We start from the raw sequence: 19,990 nt of genomic DNA, 5'->3' as shown, positions 1-19,990 counted from the left end.
CTCTATTGTTCTCAGCGAATATCATAGCTCTCCAGTTGCATTTTCATATCACCGTGGCGCACTGTTTCCCCTACGCTGAGCAGCATCACAGGCCAACCACTCCAAATGCCCTTGAATTTTCCCTCTGGAAGCCTGCCCATAGACCACACCGGCATGAGCCAGGCCATGCTCAAACAAAAGATTAACTTCCCCTCTCCCGGTGTGCGTACAGCCGAAGAAATCAGTCACATTTTTAAGAGTAAGCAGGGTTTGAATGTAAAGTGGTGATTTTGTTTGTTGGTGGAACATTCAACATACAGATCTGTACCTACATACTGTTAAAAATCAGATGAGCTCCTTTGTTTAGTCGGCATAGGAACACATCACATGAAGACACAGTTTAGTTAGACTGTGTGTATATCTCATAATCAGAGTGTGTCAGCATGCATCCGCAACAGAAACATGAAAAGAATGAACGCATTTGCCGGGCAGTGGGACTGTCTGCCTGCTGACTGACAGGAGAGTGACAGAGGTGGCACTGGAGTGTGAGTTGTCCCTGCGAGGCAGATCCCGCCACTGTTTGCCTTCTGCTGCTGACAAACACAATATGACAGAGTCCTTCCCCTCTGTGGGGGGCTGAGCGTACAGTGACTAATTAAACAGAATTGATTAGCAGGGTTTGCTGGCTAGCAGTAGTTCTCTCCTGCCTTCCCCCTCCCAATCAAAGCAGCACCACAAAGGACCCCAATGCTCTACCCACAGGAATAACAGAGGTACGCACAAAAGCAAACAATGCCGGCGTAAATGCTTGTGAGCTACAGTGAGATTGTAACCACATAGATGCATGGGAACGCACACGTAGGCACTAACACATACTCTCTGTGGGTCAAGAAAAATCATGTTAAAGAAGGAATGACACACTGACCTCCATCATAGCACCCAAGCATCAGCCTCCTGTCGGGGCATGAGTGGCAGGTGCAGCACATGCTTTTACATAACCCTGTCATGTAACACAACATGGGGCTAATCAGTCCCCAGCCCGCCTGATCCTTGTTCTGAAAGCTTCATGTCATTGTACACACACATCTGCAGAAACAAAAGGGTGTACACCCTGGCTGCAGGGTGTAAAAAGCTGTGGCTCAAATTTGAATACAATAGAGAGACAGACTGCAATTTACTGTGCTGAGGCCGGCTGAGGCCGGCAGACCCCCCCCCCCCCACACACACACACTCCACATCGCTGCAGGGCCCTGGCCCGTTACCCTTTCATTTGGGTGTCATTGTCACCCAGCATCAGCGTCCCCACTCCGATCAGTGCTGGCCTGGCAAGGGGGCAGGGGTACATGGGTGGAAGGAGAGTGGAGGTGACATCGCAGAGGGGCAGCTGGGAACACTGTGGACCGCTGCCCAGAAACAACAGTGAGAAGAGAAGGGCGAGGAGAAGACGCTGCGTGGTGACATTTAGTCCTCTAAGCCTTCCAAACCCTGATGACAGGGCTAATTGAAGACAGCAAGCCTATATCCCTTGGACCCTTCACTCACTTCTACCAAACTGCAGTGGTACCCCTATTTTTGACGCTGAGGCTTGCACTTTTTTAAATGTCATCAACACATTCTAAGATGGCATAATACCCTTGTTTCTTGAATATACCCACAGCTGTTCTGCTCACCGTATTCCTCTAATTGTTTTTATTCCCCCTCACACACACACACACACACACACACACACTGACAATGTACGGCTCTAAATGTCGGCTTATCTCTGAGTGCCTGGACTGTCTGACCATCATGTTATCCTTTGGACCCCTGGTGACCCTGTGGGGCTCTGGTGTGTCACATTCCTGCTGCAGGGACAGATTACAGGAGAATTCACAGTACTCTAATTACATCCTCTGCCTGTCATCCCCCCCCGGTCAGCAGCCAACTCCCCCCCGAAAAAACCCAGCCCAGCTAAGCTCAACACGCACTACAGTAATGCCACCGAGGGTTAAGATTAGCTGGGCTGAAGCCTAATGAGGCCTACGGGCGGTTTTCTAGGAGTGTGTAGTCCATAAATCGAGCATACATAAATATTCTGTTCTAGCAGACATACACTCCACTGACACTGGTTATGCTGTCATACAATTAACGCCAGTGTTGATTACATTAGAAGGGACTGGAGTGGACTTCCTCGAATAGTTCAGCTGTGGTCTCCCATTTCCTGTTTATGCCAGTGAGAGGCAGTCCCTGTATGCCAGTGATACGGAGGGGCTTATCAGGCGAGATTGGACCACAGCCAGCCAGCGTAGATGGGTTGAATGATACTCACTTGACTTTTCTCTGGCCCTCGGATGAGGACACTGGACCTGTGGTGAGGGTGGGTTTCCGCTTCCTCGGCCGCCCTGGTCCTCGTCGCGCTGGGCTGCGAGGTGTTTCCTCCTTCCTGCTTGCACACGCAGATGTAAACACACAAGCAGGCGGTGAGGAACTCTGAGGTATGTCTGAACTCAAAAGGTTGCAGCAAAGAAAACCAGAACCAAATGTTTTAAGGCTTTTGAAATTTCTGAATGGGGTAGAGATAAGCTTAAGGGAAAAGGGGATAAGGTCATACTCACTGATGATCGTGCTTTCTCTGAAGTTTGGCCAGCTCCTTTTGCTTCTCCTTGTAGCGACGCTGTAGCTCAGCCAGCTTCACACGCATTGCAAGCTCCGGACCCTCCATTGTTTCCATGGTACTTTTGGCTGGGCACACCTGAGATACACATCATCGGTGGTTATTTTTAGCATTAAAAATAAAGTCAAAGCAAAACATATTCTTATCTAGGTTATCTGTAAAAACCCTGCAGGACCTTTGTGTTTTTGTTGCATTCCTACCGGTTCATTGCGAGGTGTCCAGCTGCATTTCCTACGTAAATTGAGGATCCTGCGCGCAGGGAAGTGTCGCCCTGAACCCGTGCTGCTGCCTTCCTGCGAGCCCATCTCCAGCGCACGGGCAGTGGCCAGTGTCGCAAGGCTCTGGAGGTCAAACATCAGCAACTCCTCTTCTGTTATGGAACAAAAGAAAGAACATTAGTTTGGTTCACATTGTAAAATGACACTACAATTTTGAACTGACCTTTTTTGATAAAATGTGTTAAAAGAAACAAGAGAGACGAGGGGAGTTTGGGCATGTGTGTGTTACATGAGCACATTCAGCATCAAAACTTGCACATGTGGCTTTGAATTTCAGCAGTAACTCTGATATATAGTGAATCAATGGTGAGGAAGGAAGACATTGAGGGAATCTGTGCACATTCAGTCAGTATGAAGAAGCATCAGCATATCATTTCAGAGGTCACATCAATGTGGACTCACCAGATGCTGCTACGTCTGTGGCCATCTGGGCCAAGCTCCTCCTATATAGCCCTACCTGCCCGTGGCATGAACGCGACTATCTGCTATTAATGGACTGGGCTAAAGGCTGAATATCAGGGTTTGATGTCTCCTCACAGAGATGGAGAAACATCAGATTTTGTTTACAAAGTCACAGTGTTGTACGTCGTTTCATATATAAATAAAAATACTGATTCCTCTTACTTGTTTTAGTGTGAGTTTTGGTGAAGACTGCTGTTGTGACTCGACATGTGCCACTTCCCTGAGCTGTCAACAGTATCGCATCACAAAGACAACATCACTGACTCTGGAATCAGTTGATGATGCTCTTTTTATAGAAACCCTCTATTGGGAGCAGTTAAATGCATTAGGATGCTGTGGTAAACACAAAACATCCTTTTGCATGAATAAAAAAAAAAAAAAAAACACATGGCGCTTTGAAAAACAAGGAAGCTTTTAAAGGCACTTTAAAACAATGGGGTCTAATTAGCCAGGCAATGCTCCAGGGTGCTGAAAACATCGACTGCTTTTGTGATTACACACTAACTTTCAGTAACGCGTTGTGTGTGGGAGAGAAGGAAGCCAATTGGTGTGTCTCTTTTTACCTTTTCGTTAAAGTGTGTGTACTTTCAGTTGCATGTGTATGTGTGTACATTTGTGCACACGTGTGGATCAAACGGCGGCAGGATGGTAAGACAGAGAGACAGTTCCCTGAGGAAAGCTGGAAGGAAAGAAAGGGAGAGAATGAGGGAGGGAGGTGCACACCCTCCGCTAGTAGTTCAGCCCTGTCCTCCTGCTTCGTCTCCCTCTCCTGAGGCCTCTGCATCATTAGAACAGCCTTTTAGAAAATAAAAGTGCCTTTAACACACCAAAGAAGAGGCACGGCAAGCAGGCATGCAGACAGCTTCTCTGGGGACATGTTAGAATCCACCAGGGGCTTTTGAGACCAGCAGGAAGAGAGGAGGATCTGGGAGGGAACACAGAGCGACACAGGCTAGGCCTGAGGGGGGAGTGGGAGTTTGTCTCAGTGGACGCAGAGGAAAAGGAGGGTAAACTACGAGAGAGACGTGAATTCAGCTGATAGGAGTGTGTTTTGTGTGCATGTTAATGTGTGTGAGTGGTGGAAGGCCCACAGTCCCTCACCCTGGCTTTTCCCACAGGTGCGCTTTTGCTGTTGCAGCTCCAGATCAGCCAGCTCACTCAGAAGCTCCATACCCTGGTGGGGGTTGGGCTGTGATGCGGCAACTGATGGGGTGCTGTGAGGGAACAGGGGAAATGGGGGTACGTCTGTGCAGAAGGCAGCAGCAATCAGCAGCTCCAGACTCCAGTAGCAGGGCACAATAGGTTTGTGGGGCACGGCAGTAGTAGCTTGGCTTGGGCTACAGGCAGTAGCTGAGGCAGGGGAGAGGCAGACAAAATCCACTGAGGCATCATCAGGGGTTGTCTCGTTCTTGTGCTGCTGCTTGCTGTCCTTTGCTCCCTCAAGGGCCGGGGACTGAGGCTCAGGGGCTGCAGGGGAAGCAGGGTCAAGCTCAATGATGGTGGGCAGCTCTGGATCCTGCTCTCCAGGCATGTCGACCTTTTGAGCATGCTCCACCTGGCTCTCCTCACCCACCGCCTCATCATCCTCTTCTTCTTCCAAGGTAATGACAGCTCCTGGCCTTTCAGGCTCCTCTGTTGAGAGGGGGACTGGACAGGAAGCTGCCTCGCACACTGGGCTCTCAACAGGGAGGCAAACCAGGACTTCTTCCTCAGCGGGCCCCTGCTCCTCCACCTCCTTCTCTCCAGGCACATAGTTGGCTGCTGTCATTGCTGTGACCTGCACCTCCTCCCTCTGTTCAAGAACTCTCTCAACCACTCTTTCCTCCTCTTCCTGCTCCACTTCCTTGGGTGGGAGAGGCTCTGAGAGAGGCCTGACTGCCGCTTGGCAGTCGAGCTCCTCCCCCAGGCCAGAGAGGGACTGGGGAGCATGCTCAGCAGGCTCCACTTGGACTGCTTCCAGGTCAGCTGGCTCAGCCAGGCGAACATCCTGGGGGGACGGGCCGCTTCTGTAGCCCATGGCAATGGCAGGGTAGGTGTATCCAGGAGGCAAGTCTAAAGAGAGAAAGGAATGTAGATAATGGAGCCATCAGTTGTCAATATTGAATAAATGACTCTCATAAACACAAACAACTCATTATGATGTTATTGTCTAATGCAGGGTGATGTAATGCAAATCTTAACACCTGTACACATCAGACCCACTCTTACTTTAACTCTCTCGCTGCGTTTGAGGACACTAGGGCTTAAAACCTGGAAAAGGAAAGGCACTCCGCCTTGATCTTCTAGCAGTAGGAAGAGAAGAGGACCACATGCAACCTTGTGTGAGTGTGTTATTTTAAGTGGGCCAAGCCGTTGGTTTATCAGAGCACCTGACACAATTCCTCTAGTGTGTGGGGGCCGTTAGCCAGACAATAATGATGATGAAGAGCGTGCGGGAGCCCGTGGAGGTGGGCTACAGGCAAGGGCTGCTATTGAGGTGTTTCTCAGTCATTACAGAGCTAACAGTAACGGAAAACCCCTGCTCAACCGGCAGCCATTTTCTGCAGCTTTGAGCTGTTCAGTCAAATGGGGGCTTGCCAACAGAGCCACCCACACATCACCACAACACCAGCAGGAAAAAAAGATAATTAACAACAGTGGTTATTCCACTTACCATTGTGTACAATGACGAAAGTGCTTCTGTATCCTAGAACCCACTATCCTTTTACTGATGTCGTATCAGGGTTATTTGGCATAACGTCTGTCACTAGCAACATCTTAAACTAATTACAAACCCCCTTTTCTTTGAAAGGCTTTCATCTGATGTTATTGATGCTTGGGGCTCAAATGCACTCAAATTTGACAGTGTTTACCTGACTTTTGATGAAAAGCTGCCAACCCTATTATCGTCACAATCTTGTTGCTGCTGTTTACAAATTTAAAAGAAATGCACAACAGAATTCTTTCCTGGGTTCGTTTATGTATATGCGTTCTATCCTCGTGTAGCATAAAGGAGCTACAAATTCTCACTTCATTGTGTTGTATAATGACAAATAAATGACCCTGTGCTTGTTTTTGCAAGCATCTACTGACAAAGACCTTTTTTTTGTAAAAGAGTAAGATCCTTTTTGTTTAAGACCACCAGACTGCTTAGACAATAACAGTCATTTTTCCTCGCAGGACTTCTGGTCGTCTGCTGTCTTGATCCGTTACTTTTTGTTATTGCTTGTTTTAACATGCTGGTTTGAAGTCACACAAACAAACTAACTGATAGAGACAATCAACTTCCAGCTGAAGTACTCTGACAAGTGCCCTCAAGGATTATGTTGCAGCCATTGCAGCCCGTTTAGCAGCTAGACCAATTCTAAAACTTTGTGTACATACAAGTAATTTTATACAACAAACCAAGTGAAATTAGGGTCCAGGTTTAAAAATACCAGATTTCCCCTTTGAGCCAATGCACACAGTACATCAAGGGGAGCTGGAAAACTGCCTCACGTGTGTATGTTTTTGTTTGCATGTAGATGCTGTTGCTTACCAGGCTCAAGAGACTCTGGGTAATCCTGTGGGGGTTGTCCCTCTCCTCTCTTGTCCTGGATTTCTGGCCCCTTGGGCATCTGAGGTGGGGCAGGGCTGATGGCAGGCGAGTGTGGGGCTGCAGCAGCAGGGCTGGGAGCAGGGCAGGGTGTTGAGGGAGTGCTTTTGGGATGCGGTCGTAGTGAGGGGGACTGGCAGCAAGGGGACAGGTGAGCAGCACAGGCCCCAGGGGGAGATGTGTTCCTCTGAGGCGGGTTGTAAGAGTACGGCTTGGCAGGTTTAGGTGCTCTGGGTTCTGCAATGAGTTCCTCGAGTTCAACCGAGGGCTCATCGGGCCTCTTCTGCATCTGTGGCAATTTAAACAAAGTTATTTAAATTTGTCAAGCAGTTAAATAGCACTGTAATAATCCATTCTTTGCAACTAGTTACTGAAGCAAAAGCTACTTGCTGAACAGATAGAGATTGACTCCCTGTGAGAAAATCAGCATATACCAGAAAAATAATAGGGGAGTTAAAAATAGACTAAACAGTTAAGCTGACCCATGACTCATCCACTTTGCTTGAATTCTCAATTGGATTGATGGATCATATTAAACTCTCTTTACACTAATACCTAAATGTTTCTTGCACAGTTTAGAATCACCTGTGTATTGTGAGTGGCATGATGTTGCATGTCCATGCCATGTGCAGCTCTGTGCTGCTGCTGTTGCTGCTGTTGTTGTTGTTGCTGTTGCTGCTGTTGTTGCTGCTGCTGCTGCTGCTGCTGCTGGGCTTGAGACTGTGGTTGTGGTTGCTGTGACTGGTGACTCTGATGCTGATGCTGATGCTGATGCTGGAGCTGTTGGTGCTGCTGGAGAGCATACAGCTCTTGTTGCCGTAGAAACTGGGATCGGGAGTACACAGCAGGATGCTGCATGTGGGAGGGTGGGCCCCGGGCGCCGTACACAGGGGGCCACAGCCCTTGCTGCTCCATCACATCTAATGAGAAAAAGGAGGAGGAATGTGACAAAGGGGGCTACCTTAGAACAAAAAGATATTCATGCACGTACACACTTATTTTGGATTCATACACATCAACACTTTGCACAAACACAACATTGTGTTATCCATATCGCTCATTATCTACCTCCCACACACGCATTTCAAAACAGTGAAACCATTATGGATCATTTAAAAATCATTGTATTCACATTTTAAAGCAACGATACTGACAAATCTCTTTAAAAAAAGATTTTTGACTCCACAGCACAACATCTCCCCAGGCAGCAGCAAACCCACACTCTCCCCCGCTCTGAACAGAAAGCTCTCTCTCAAGAACTGCCTTGAGAATTTGCTGGAATGCTGGAAAAAAGTCATGACAATGATGAAATGTGAACAGATGATCTCTCTTCTAAGTTGATTAGAGGTCAAAGTACTGGGCTTGAAATGCATTTTTGTCTCGCCGGAGCATTCAGCATGGACATTCCGGCAAAAAGTCCCACCTGCCCAGCCAAACCACGGAAAGGGTCTGCTGAAGGGCCCAGCAGGAGGCTTAGTTCCCATGTCTGTGGACAAGCTTTCTCATGATGTGGCTCTAATAACCAGAACAACTTGATGTGGTTGCTGTGCTATGACAGATGACCCATGGGGAGGTAGCAGGCCTACGCTACAGGAACCAAAAAACTGGTATTTTTTTGTTCTCTCACCTTTCCCCCCTCCACCCCTTTTGAAACACCAAAATCCTTGTTGGGAGACACGAACTTGGATACACAAATGTTTCCTGTGGGAACGCTTTGTGGATGAACTTCCTTTCTCAGCTGAAACTCCCATGGAGCACAGGAGGAAATGAACTGTTAAAAACTGTGAGCTAATTAAATGTCTCAGCCTGTTCACTGAATATGTGTCTGCAATGAGTTTTGAGAAGTGATCTTTTACCTCATTCTCACACTTCCTCTTCCCCCGGTGTTGTTCTCAGTTAATGCATCTGTATACAAGTTTTTATTTTGTTTGTATAGTTTCAGACGAGTGCCCTGACCCATTGAGAGCACTGTTCCTGCTGGGCAGAGCAGGTGGTGTGCAGGAAAAGTTTGAATTGTGTCTGTAAATGAACCCATTAAAAGGAAGATCATCAGCAGTGTTCACAGGATCGCTGTGATTACCAGCAGTCCTTTTCATGTTAGCCCCAAATATATACTGTATACTGTATGAACAAGGGATCGACTGGTGTGTTTTTCATTCAGGGCCGATAATGATTACAAGTAATCGAGTAGACTGATAACAACCAATATTTGTAACTGATACACAGACTCGGTAAAAATGAAAATCTTACTGTCAATATTTAGGATAACCAGTGATGAAATTTAAGCATAACTATAAATTTGTTTATCATAACATCAGTTATTAGATAGACTGTAAAAGCCTTTGTATGTACTGGCAGACTCATTATTTAAAAGTGGAGAAAGGAGAAAGTGAAAGTTATGGCATACCCAGGTGATGGGTGGCAGGATGGGAGGCAGGCTCAGTGGGCAGGACCACCAGCTGGGCAGAAGGGTCCTGAGGCAGAGGCAGGACTGGCTGCAGAGGGCCTGGCATGGCTGCAGAGAAACCTGGGGGCAGATTCTGGTGCAGGGCTGTATGACCTATACCTGCTTCATAGAAAATATGTCAGTTAAGATTTATAAAGCCATCACTTCATGTGTAAAAAAAAAAAAACCTGTTACAAATACACCATAAGATGAATTTTAAACTTGACCAGGAACCAGTGAAAATATTTTAAAAGTGAAATGATGCAGTATCTTCAGCACAATGTAAAATCCTCGGGGGAAAAAATGAAATGGCACAGAGACCTTTCACATTACTCCTGTAGCCTTGAAACTCAATATCTGTTGCTGATATGATAACATAAAAGCAAAAATGATCTGAGAGGCAGCCAAGCATAATGACACCTTTTTATTAATGGGGATGGTACCTTCTTTACCTGATCTGTCAACAAGTTGGAATGCATACTGTTTCAGTATTCATGATTTCCGTGAATATTCTCTTACCATAAGAGTGTCCTGTCATCCAAAGGGAAGGGCTTCCAGTTCTTGGCATCCAATGATGGTGAGCAGAATGTGCAGAAGGATCTCCTAATTGGCCAGACTGGAGGGAAGTCCCGCCTGGGACCATGAGATGAGAGGTGAGGTCTCCGTGACAGCTGTTGGAGGGGTGGATTCTTGCAAACTCCACCCTTTCCTTATTATCCCTGGCATCAGGATGAGACAAAGGTAAGGAAATGAACAAATGAAGACCGGTGTCCTGAAAGTATCTCACAGTTACAGGTTTTGATTAAGCTTTACATTTGCTTACCTGATATATGCATCTCTTTCTCTGTCCAAGCAAGTCAGACTTATCTGTTCCCCACTCAACCTCTTCCTCTCCTCTTCAGTTGTGGGATCCGAGGGATACATGGAGCGGGGCGGTCCTGTGAGACAAACATTAGCTCAACCATTAGCCTCCACCATTGTGTCCCCTGGTGAGGGCATATTCCCAAGCCGCTCACCATTTCTCAAAATACTACCATTACTTTCAAGAGATTTGGAGCGCTGACAGTGCTTATTAGTTTTACAGATTTTATATCATACCTTTTATTGCTATATCAACCAGTCTTATACATGTAACTGTTTTCTGTCCTATACCTCTAAATTATCCCCCCAAAATGAAATCAGACTGACACCATGAAAGGGGTGGATAGTGAGTACCGATCAAAATAAGGACACGTTACTGATTGCAAGTGCTGCTTCGTTAAAAATAATAATGCTACAGAATACATTTGATAAAAGGCAAGACTGTGCTGTATTGTCAGAGCAAAAGAAAAAAACAGGTGTGGAGCCTAGGTCATTCTGTTTTCTTTTCAAAAGAAAGGTCAATAACAGGTCACAGATAAGAAAAAGTGTCCCTGTTCCCTTCACCACCATTTGTGAGGCAGTGACCTACACTACTTACCTTTCACAGAGGGATGTACCCTGCCCTGTCGGCTGTTGGGATGACCGTCTGCTGAACGACAAGGTGGCTCCCTTTGTCTGGCCACAGCTACTGCAATTCCCACTGGCGGCTGCCGCACCTCGCTTTCCCCATGACCTGCTTCCCCCATATCCCGGCTGCGCCCACTGTAATCAGGGCGCTCGTTGTCAGTGGCTGGGCCCTTTCTGGAGGGTAGAGTCTGTTTGTTGCCCTGCAGGGCGCAGCTACCCCCAGCAGGACCTGATTTAAGGCTTCCAAGCCCCCCAAATGGGCTCTTCTGGGAGAGTAGCAGTGGCTGTTGCTGGTTGCTGTACTTAAGTAAGCTTTTCATGGCACTGCTCTCCCCCTGAGTTGGGCCCTGGGGCTCAGGTTGCTGCTGTGGCTGCTGCTGCTGCTGACTGAGAGTAGGTGCAGGGGGAGGCTGGGGAGGAGGCAGGCTCATTCCTGGCTGCTGCTGCTGCTGCTGCTGCTGCTGCTGCTGCTGCTGCTGCTGTTGCTGCTGCTGCTGGGAGTGTTGCCCACCAGTGCTCCCTAACTCCATGTAGGACTTCCTCTGCTCCTCCTCAGGTTGTGGCATGTGGTGAGGAGGCCTCATTGCCCACGGTGGCACAGGGGGCTGCTGGTGGTGGTGCTGCCCACTGCTGTTGCTATAACCATAAGGAGACATGTCCATCTTTCGTTTCAGCTCCTGGCTAGCCCCCTGGTTCATCTCAGCAGGAGAGGGAGCATCTGGGCCAGGTCGGCCATGCTGTTGGTGGCGTATCCTGGCTACCTTTTGCCCATCCCTCTGTAAGGAGCAGCTACCTCCAGGACCAGGACCAGGACCATGGGCTGCTCCAGCCCCACCATGTTGACCCATGCTTTTACTTCCAAGTGGGGAAGCATTAGGTGGGGGTCCTGGGTGGGAACAGTCTCTGTAGGGAGAAGTGTTGACAGAATGGGGAACAGAGTGTCCAGCCTTGGGCCCTTGCGACAGCGAGGGTCTGAACACATCCATGTCCACACCACTGTTGATACACTCAGCACTGCGTGATCGTACAACCTGGTGCTGCTGTTGAGGATGTGAAGGCTGTTGTAGTTGGGGAGGTGGAGGAAGCTGTGAGGACTGAAGGTGTTGGTGGTGTGACTGCATCCAGTCTGGAGCCTTCTCTGTCTTTCTGTATGGGTGCTGTTGTTGCTGTTGTTGTTGCTGCTGCTGCTGCTGCTGTTGCTGTTGCTGTTTTCTGTGCCAACTACTATGATGCCCACCACCTCCATTCTTTTCTATTACCTTGTCCTTAATATTGCCACCTCCGCCACCACCACCCACACCCTGGCAGTCAGGGTTACCAAGCTGGAATGGCCCATTAGATTTGTCGCCCAGGTCTGCCACAGATGGCACAAATGTCGGCCCTGTGACTTTAGGGTCTCGCCCCACATTGACTGGCCCTCTCTCATGAGAGGCAGGGTTGGTTAGTGGAGCAGGAGGAGGCGGGCAGAAGAAGTCTGGGTGGTGGTGTGTGTGGTGGGAATGATGTGGGTGGTGTGGGTGGCTGGGGTGGAGCTGAAGACAGTGGAAACCCCCTGGGTGAGGATGTGTATGGGCGTGAGCATGAGGATGTGGATGGGGGTGTGCCCCTCCAGCAGCAGAACCCATGTGTAATGGTGGGGGTACAGAATAGGACAGAGAGTGGTGGAGTGGTGCCTGACCCCTCTCCAGACAGTCCGAGGGTTGTTCACTGATCCTCATCTCCCCACTTATTCCCTCTTTAGTGCAGCGACTACTGCCACTGGACCCCATATGTCGAACCTGGGTGCTCCCTCCACCCCCCATAGTCCCAAGTGCTGCGCCCTCTCCACCACAGCTGGACATGGAGGCCTTAGCCCCTGCCCCAGTTCCTGCATCTCCATTTTGCATCTTGCCATTGTGCAAGCAGGCACTGAGGGGTTTGCCCATACTTTGAGGGTGTTCCTTGCTGTACTCCATTGCAAGTGGTGCCTTGTGCCTCTCCAGGGCCCGACTGTTAACCTCCTCCAGGGGCAGTGGGTGCTGTGGATAGTGTGGGTGCTGCTGATGGGAATGGGAATGATGGTGGTGTGTGGGCTGGGGTGGCTGCTGGCTGTGGTGCTGTTGGTGCTGCTGTCTCTCCTTTGCCTCCTGTTTGCTACTGGACCTCTCCTTGTCCTTGACAGGTACCACTCCTCTCTCCACAGAACCCTCTTTAAGACCCTTATGTAGACCTGTCCCGACTCCTTGGTCTCTGTCTCTGCTGCAGGACCCCTGAGAGTGTCCTGAGCCTGCCCTGGACATTGGTGGCAGACTGTGATTGGCTGAGATGAGAGGTGGCTGGGATGGGAGACCTCGAAGATAGAAGTTCTCTATAAGAGGAAAGGACACAGGCCAGGAAAGACAAATGCATTAGTCAAGAAAGGAAAAGGCAATGACAGAATTAGATTATTCAGCCCTCATGATAGTGTCCTGAGGCATCCTTATATCAATATCCCACATCAAATTACACCATACTATGTTGTATAAATTGGATTTAAATGTCTTACTTCTTTCTGATTAAATTTTAATCATCTCACACCTCACCTTTTTGGGTGTCATAGAAACGGTGCTGACCGTAGAGAACTCCACTGTTGGCATGGTGATCCAAGTGGCTCATGGGAAGGAAAGTGTGGGCCAGACTCCCTGAGAATCGAGGATACCCTGGAGCTGCTGAGATGGATAGCAGAGGGAGGGAGAGAATTGATGAGACAGGACAATAACCACCGAGATGCAGTTATCCAGACTAACCCAGCATAATCCTTCAGGTCCAATGCAGCTGGTGGTGTTCATACGCAAATAAGAACCGGCTCTGCCTGTCATGTTTGCCTTTCCTGCCTGAGTTTAGAATGCAAACAATACGAGACAAGCTTGGGGATTGCTGTAACGTATGAAATTTGTCTTTTTAACATATGGTTCCTTCTTTATCTCTCCGAGAACTGGCAGTGACACCTCCATCCATCTGAATGGAGTGATAAGGACGGATTTGAAGCTTGTGTTTACAATGAGGACCGAGTTGAGTGGCTGACCTTTACCAACCTCTGCTAGGGTTAAAGGTCATTTGAATGTTGGTGCCTGTAAGCCGGCACACCTGGGCTTATTATTACCATCGAAGCCCATCTGGAGGAAATTTACACCACAACCAAGCACAGAACTAATTTTGCACTGGGACATTGAAAAACACAAAGGACTTTGAAGGTGGAAGAGAGAAAACATGGATCGAGATGAAAGCCCATCGCAATATTGGGACAAAGAAAACGCATCTCTATGACAACACACTTCCACGGAAATTGGATAACATTTAAACAATCAATGTGAATTGAATTAGCCTATCTCCTCTACTGGTGTGTAATTAATTATGTCATACAATTGCATGGAATATATTTAATAACACAATTCAAGTGCTGCAAATTACAAAAATAGGGCAGTATGAGCGTATAAAATTGTTAGCTGACGAGAGTGCATTATAACTACAGTTACTATTCCCTTCTGAGCTTCTGAGATTATGTGTTGTGATACTAAAAACAGCCATGATTAAAGCTACACACACAAAGCAAGTAGGGGAAACAAAACAAGAAACCTATATGCACCATGAGACTAAATAGACTAAAGGAAAGAGAATGAGAAAAGTGTACAGAGAGGAGACTTGACTGTGATCAAGACAGACAGGATGTCTAATATCCACCAGCACCACACAGCCTACGAGCAGCTCGATGACCTGTGAGTCATCCAGAGAAGTCCAGGTGTTTCACGTCTTCTTTTGCACCTGTCTCACCCTCCAGCCTCACTTTCAAACACGACTCACAAATGGAGTGATGGAAGGAGGAGGGGGATAAAGGGAGGAAAACACAGCTCTACAAGCTAAATGAAAGACAGACGTATTTGTGTTGGCAAGCGTGTGACCTGATCCCGGAAAGCACAGATGCAGTTCATTTGGCCTGTGTGTGTGCGTGTGTGTGTGTGTGTGTGTGTGTGTAGCGTGGTTTTTACAGGAGCCCTGAGTGTTGAATGTCTCACTTTCTGCCGGTGGAACAATGGGGCCGGTGCTGTGAGCCTGGCTCTGGGGAGGGAGGAGTGTTGTGGTGGGCTTAATGACCCCGTCTCAGAGCGGCCTCCGCATGCTCCCATCTTAATTAATGAAATGCACAGAGAGGGCAAACAGACCTGCAATAACACAGGAGGTGCTGCCTTCTGAGGAGGGCAATGGGGTGATAATTACATACCCTCACTTTTTCCTCTCTTTTTCTTTGTGTCGCCAATTTTTCTACCTCTTACTCTGTTCACTCTCTCCCCCTTTTGTCTCTGTCTCTTTCTCTGCTGTCATGATTAATAAGCACACACATTTATGCCAATTCATCTACAGTGGGAGGAGGAGGGGGGATCCTTTGTTTAAGCAAGACGTTTTTCTCTGATTTTGGGAGGGAGAAAAGCAGAGAGCTGTTTGGCAGTCTTTATCCAAGCTGGGAGAAGGGCTTTTTTTTTTTTTTTTTTTCTGCGGCAGCATGTTGTTTGTGAGCGTGACGATTGACGGCGTAATCCCTTTTCACAGCGTGGTCTGGCTGTGCCCGATAATGCCAGCCCGCTCAGTTTCAGCATGCCCTCCATTGGGGCGGCAAGAGGGGGACTGCTGGGCACGGCAGAGCCCATTCAGCCATTAATCTGGCCAGGACAAGGGAAGCTGCTGCTGTTGCTGCTGCTGCTGCTGCTGCAGGCGACGTGAGCAGGGTCTTAGTGCAGTCTGCTGACTGCACAGCAGCCTCGCTCTCTCACACCCTCCTCACACTCACACTCACACTCACACACACATAAACAAGTCTGCATCAGCAAGTGAATGACAGAGGGGAGTTCGCAGCGCATGTCCTCCTTCCCACGGGTGGAGCAGGGGCAAGAGGCAGAACAAACAGAGCTGCAGCCCAGGGAGGGATTTCTAGAAGTTCTGAAGGTATTTCTCACAGCGCGGTGGGTTGAGAGAAGCAGGCCGACAGGGAGGACAAAGAGGGGGGCTGGATATAGAACAGCACCTAGAGGCAGAGGAGAATTAAGCCCGCTGAGTTAGAGGAGGACGAGTGTTTTGCTTCCCGTCCCCTCTCTCTCTCTCTCTCTCTCTCTCTCTCTCTCTCTCTCTCTCTCTCGTTTCCTATCCACTTCTCGTACACCTGCCCCCGAAAACCCCTCATGAGAGTTCCCCTCACTCTTGCAAAATAACATAAATGCAGCATTCTGTATAGTCTCCGGGGGGAAATGGCGGTAACACTTCACAGATAGAACGATAGAAGGACAGAGTGAGAGAGTATGGCAGAGGAAGACCGGGAGGAGAGGAGGAGCAAGCTTAGCTGCCTGTCAGGTCCGCTAATTGAGAAAAAGTGACAGAACCATCAAGACACAGAGAGGGAGGAGGAGGGGTTTGGCGGAGGAGGGGCAGCGCAGTGGTGGATCTCTTCAGGTTTGACTAATTGAAAGGAAGGGATGCAGGCTGGCACGAGAAAGAGAGAGAGAAGAAAGAGGCAGGAGTATGGAAGAGAGGAGAGGTGGGGGTGCAGCTTAAATCCCACAAAAGGAAAAAGCTAGCAACTGCTAACAGAAGGAGAAGATGGACAACTGAAGATAGGCTTGGAAAGGCGTATCAAACAGAAGTGGATTAGACAGGTGTGTGCGGGCAATCGTGCGCGTGTGTGCGCGTGTCTATATGTGTTGACAGAGATATGAGACTGCGATTGTTTTTGGCATAACGTAAGAAGTCATTTGGACCGCAGCCAGCTGGCCTCGGGCCTGTGAGGAGCCCGCAGGTTTTTTCTTTTTTTTTTTTCCTCTGGTCCATTTTTCTTTTTTTTTTTCCACTCAGTTGATTCAGCCGGGGTTCATTCAAACATGAAAATAAATCTTTCAAAAGCTCAGAGGGGCCTAATCCATTTTCCCAGGTGTTATGAAAAAACATTTTACATCACATTTATTGAAACAGTCACTACGGCGCATCTGTCTCTGTCGTACACTGCCGCCCCTCTCTGCCTGCCTCTGTGTCAGCGAGCTCCACGTCTCTCCTTCAGCAAATGAACAACAGACAATCCCAGTGCGTGGTTGCAGCACAATGGCTGTTACTGTATTTGGCAATCAATCTGAAGGGAGAATCTGAAACAAAAACCCCCTTTTAATCCGTGCTACCCTCTGACATCATGAAAGCCACTAATGGGTTCGGTTCTTGGCGCTGTCACCCCGCAGAAATATCTCGGCATTTGTACGACCGTGCACACTTTTCCTTTTCCCAGCACAATAAATCTTCAAACAAAAGTAAACACAAGACTATTCTGTAACCAGAATTGCAGCCAGAGTTAGCCTGATCCGCAGGCCTCACGCCACCACTGTTATGTGGTGATGTTATTTATAGGTTTGCTTAACGTGTCACTCAGCTAATGGTTTGTCGATCACGCTCCCGATAGAAATGTGGTCTGCATGCATGACTTAACTGGGTCTCTGTAAACATACTCACACTATGTCTACACTAATGTGGATTCAATTGAAAACACATCTTTTTCTCCCGTATTTGGCCTTCAATCCCCAGAAACTAAGGCTAGACAGCTCTTTCCAAATTGGATTGAAAGGTTTCCTGGTTTCCTCAGATTCAGATTCATCTAAAGGGAAACACTGTTTTTGTTTTTTTTCTTACATTTTTTTTCTCGTGCACTTCTGCACTTACTGGATTAAAGAATATCAGCCATATGGATCATTTGATTTGATTGTCTATTAATGGTTATGCAGGGGTGGATGGTAACTAACTACATTATGAGTTTCCAACTCTTCTACTCTACCACATCTTGGAGAAAAATATTGCTCTTGACTGCATTTATCTGACCAGCTTTAGTCACTTGTTACTTTACACATCAAGATCTTGATGTTGTGCTATGAATTAAACCACATTAACAGTTTACGCAAGTACATCTGAAATGATCAGTAGATTAATGGAACATTCAATGGCAACAACTCCCAAATGTAAAAAAATAGCAGCATTTCTTTTATAATTATTTAAATAATCTTAATGTTATTTTATATTTATTTGGACTTTGACTTAACAAAACAAGCATTGTCAAGGTATAACTTGGGGATTTTCACAAACCAAACAATCAAGACTGAAGGAAAATAAGCAGATTAATCCATAAAGATCACTAGTCGATAGAAAATATTTAAAAATGAGCTTCACCTCAAACGACCACACCAGTAAAATGCTAGAGCAATAATAATGTATTGATGTAATAAATAACAGCACAGCAGTCACAGATGCCAAATGTTCTGCATTGACTGCTTTTAACAACATATTTATATTATATTTAAATTACATTTAAACAGTCATGGAAGACTGGTTGCTAAGTTTGCATTATTACCTCATCAATATTTAAACAGTAACTTTCTGAATTTCTTTTCCAAAACAATAGCGTGCCCCTTTAACTTAAACAGTGTTTTTTTCAGTATTTGTCAAACTAAGGATCTGAATACTTCCTACACCTTTCTGTTGCAGGTGTACATTCAAATGATGATTAAACATTTCTTCACCTAAGATGAAACATTCAGAGAGGACTGAGCAGACTTGCAGGTGCTCCCTAAGTGCTTTCTAATTATTATCACTGTTCAAGTCTTTGGTAATTGCATGAATAAGAAGACTTTGTTCTTAATTGACTCACCTAATAAAAGTAAGATAAACACTGTTTATCTAAGTGACTGGTTAGCAAGTGAAAAATGCTGCATGCTGGATTTGGGCTCTTTACGCCATGACAGAGCAACATCCAAGACAAAGACATGCTGCCCCATGACAGGTATATGCCAGACACATCTGGATCATACAATAATCTTCGAATACAAATTTGAGCTGCTGTGCTTCGATTTGCATGCACGCAGCCATTAAAAAAAGAAAAAAAAAAGAAAGAAAGAAAGACAAATCCAGAGAATATCTTTAAGGTTACAAGTGACACACTAATGTGCCGACACTCGCACACTCGAATCAGTGCCTGCTCCGCTGCTGGTGGGGTTCTGCTGACACCCGGAGAGAGGAGGCGAGAGTCTGGGTAATTGTGCCGCTCATTTTGATGACTTGCTTTTTATGCAAAACAGGAAAAAGACAATATGCAATTATCTTGAGGAGGGAACAGCTGAATGTGGTTGATGAACAGTCTGGATTCAATCATGCTCTTAGTGCGTTATATGCAATTAAACTGCAATAGAGATAATGGCCTCCATTGCCAACTGAGTAATAATCCCAGTCATAATCACCTCCATTACTTTTATTAGGCTTGGCATTATCATCATCACTCTTATTAATATTATTCTACTTTTCCACAAGAAGAAAATCTTTGACAATGAAACCCCGAAACTATAAGGTAAAAGAAACACATATGATTACTAAATGAGCTCTGAGGGAAAACGTTTCAGACCGTTCTGATGCTGGAGTTGATATCTCGTCTCCCAATTTATTCGTCCTGTCTCACTGTTTATTTGAAGGAGTCTCGGCGCTGTAGCAGCTGTCCACTGACTCAACCCCTGGTGGCCATGACATGAGAGCGAGGTGGGGGGGGTGGGGGGGGTAGTGGCTTGGAGGCATCCAATGGCTTAACGCACTCCAAAACAAAACACACACGCACACAGCATCTCAGCTGCACTAAACCCAATCAGCCGCAGCCACACATCACGCAACTGGGGCGCCGCTGATCAGTGACCACAAATAACAAACACTCCCCACTGGCGTCCCCCCATGGACTAACAGCTGGGCTATTCTTAGAAAATAAATGAATAAAACGCGAGTGGGCCGAAACAACAAGAGTCCGTCAACTTCAAAAGTGCGGTTCACTAGATGGTATCGTGTCGTGTAATTAGCAAAAGATTACGAGCATGTAAATGCAAAAAAAAGTGACAGACGTGGAGTCACAGGAAAGCAGACCTAGCGCTAATACATCGGCGGGTGGTATTGGATAAGTTTTACATTTGTGTGTCATCCTTAGCTGTTGAATTCCCGAAAATACCCTCGTAGATTAATCTCTCTGTCCTTGTATGACTTCCCAGCTCTATCTTCGCAGCAGAAATGTGAGGTGTTGAACTAAGTGTGTGTGTTTATAT

General features: G+C 47.0%; 1 protein-coding gene across 10 annotated transcripts in view; it reads right to left on the bottom strand.

Moving 5' to 3' along the window:
• The window catches only part of LOC119014447 (BAH and coiled-coil domain-containing protein 1), a 69,555-nt gene that overhangs the window by 13,815 nt on the left and 35,750 nt on the right, over positions 1-19,990 (bottom strand). For 5 of the 10 annotated variants that reach the window (XM_037089619.1, XM_037089622.1, XM_037089621.1 and 2 more), the window contains 11 exons: positions 13,442-13,567; positions 10,852-13,227; positions 10,216-10,330; positions 9,912-10,111; positions 9,354-9,515; positions 7,532-7,866; positions 6,890-7,235; positions 4,474-5,424; positions 2,833-3,002; positions 2,574-2,710; positions 2,288-2,401 (listed from right to left, as the gene is read on the bottom strand). In XM_037089619.1, the coding sequence (XP_036945514.1) occupies positions 2,288-2,401; positions 2,574-2,710; positions 2,833-3,002; positions 4,474-5,424; positions 6,890-7,235; positions 7,532-7,866; positions 9,354-9,515; positions 9,912-10,111; positions 10,216-10,330; positions 10,852-13,227; positions 13,442-13,567 (5,032 nt within the window). The remainder of the gene's footprint in view (positions 1-2,287; positions 2,402-2,573; positions 2,711-2,832; positions 3,003-4,473; positions 5,425-6,889; positions 7,236-7,531; positions 7,867-9,353; positions 9,516-9,911; positions 10,112-10,215; positions 10,331-10,851; positions 13,228-13,441; positions 13,568-19,990) is intronic. The other 5 variants (XM_037089623.1, XM_037089626.1, XM_037089624.1 and 2 more) reach the window with 3 other exon arrangements.

The sequence above is a fragment of the Acanthopagrus latus genome, chromosome 23 (genome assembly GCF_904848185.1).
Source record: "Acanthopagrus latus isolate v.2019 chromosome 23, fAcaLat1.1, whole genome shotgun sequence".
NCBI lineage: Eukaryota > Metazoa > Chordata > Actinopteri > Spariformes > Sparidae > Acanthopagrus > Acanthopagrus latus.
This window is presented reverse-complemented; position numbering and strand designations above follow the sequence as displayed.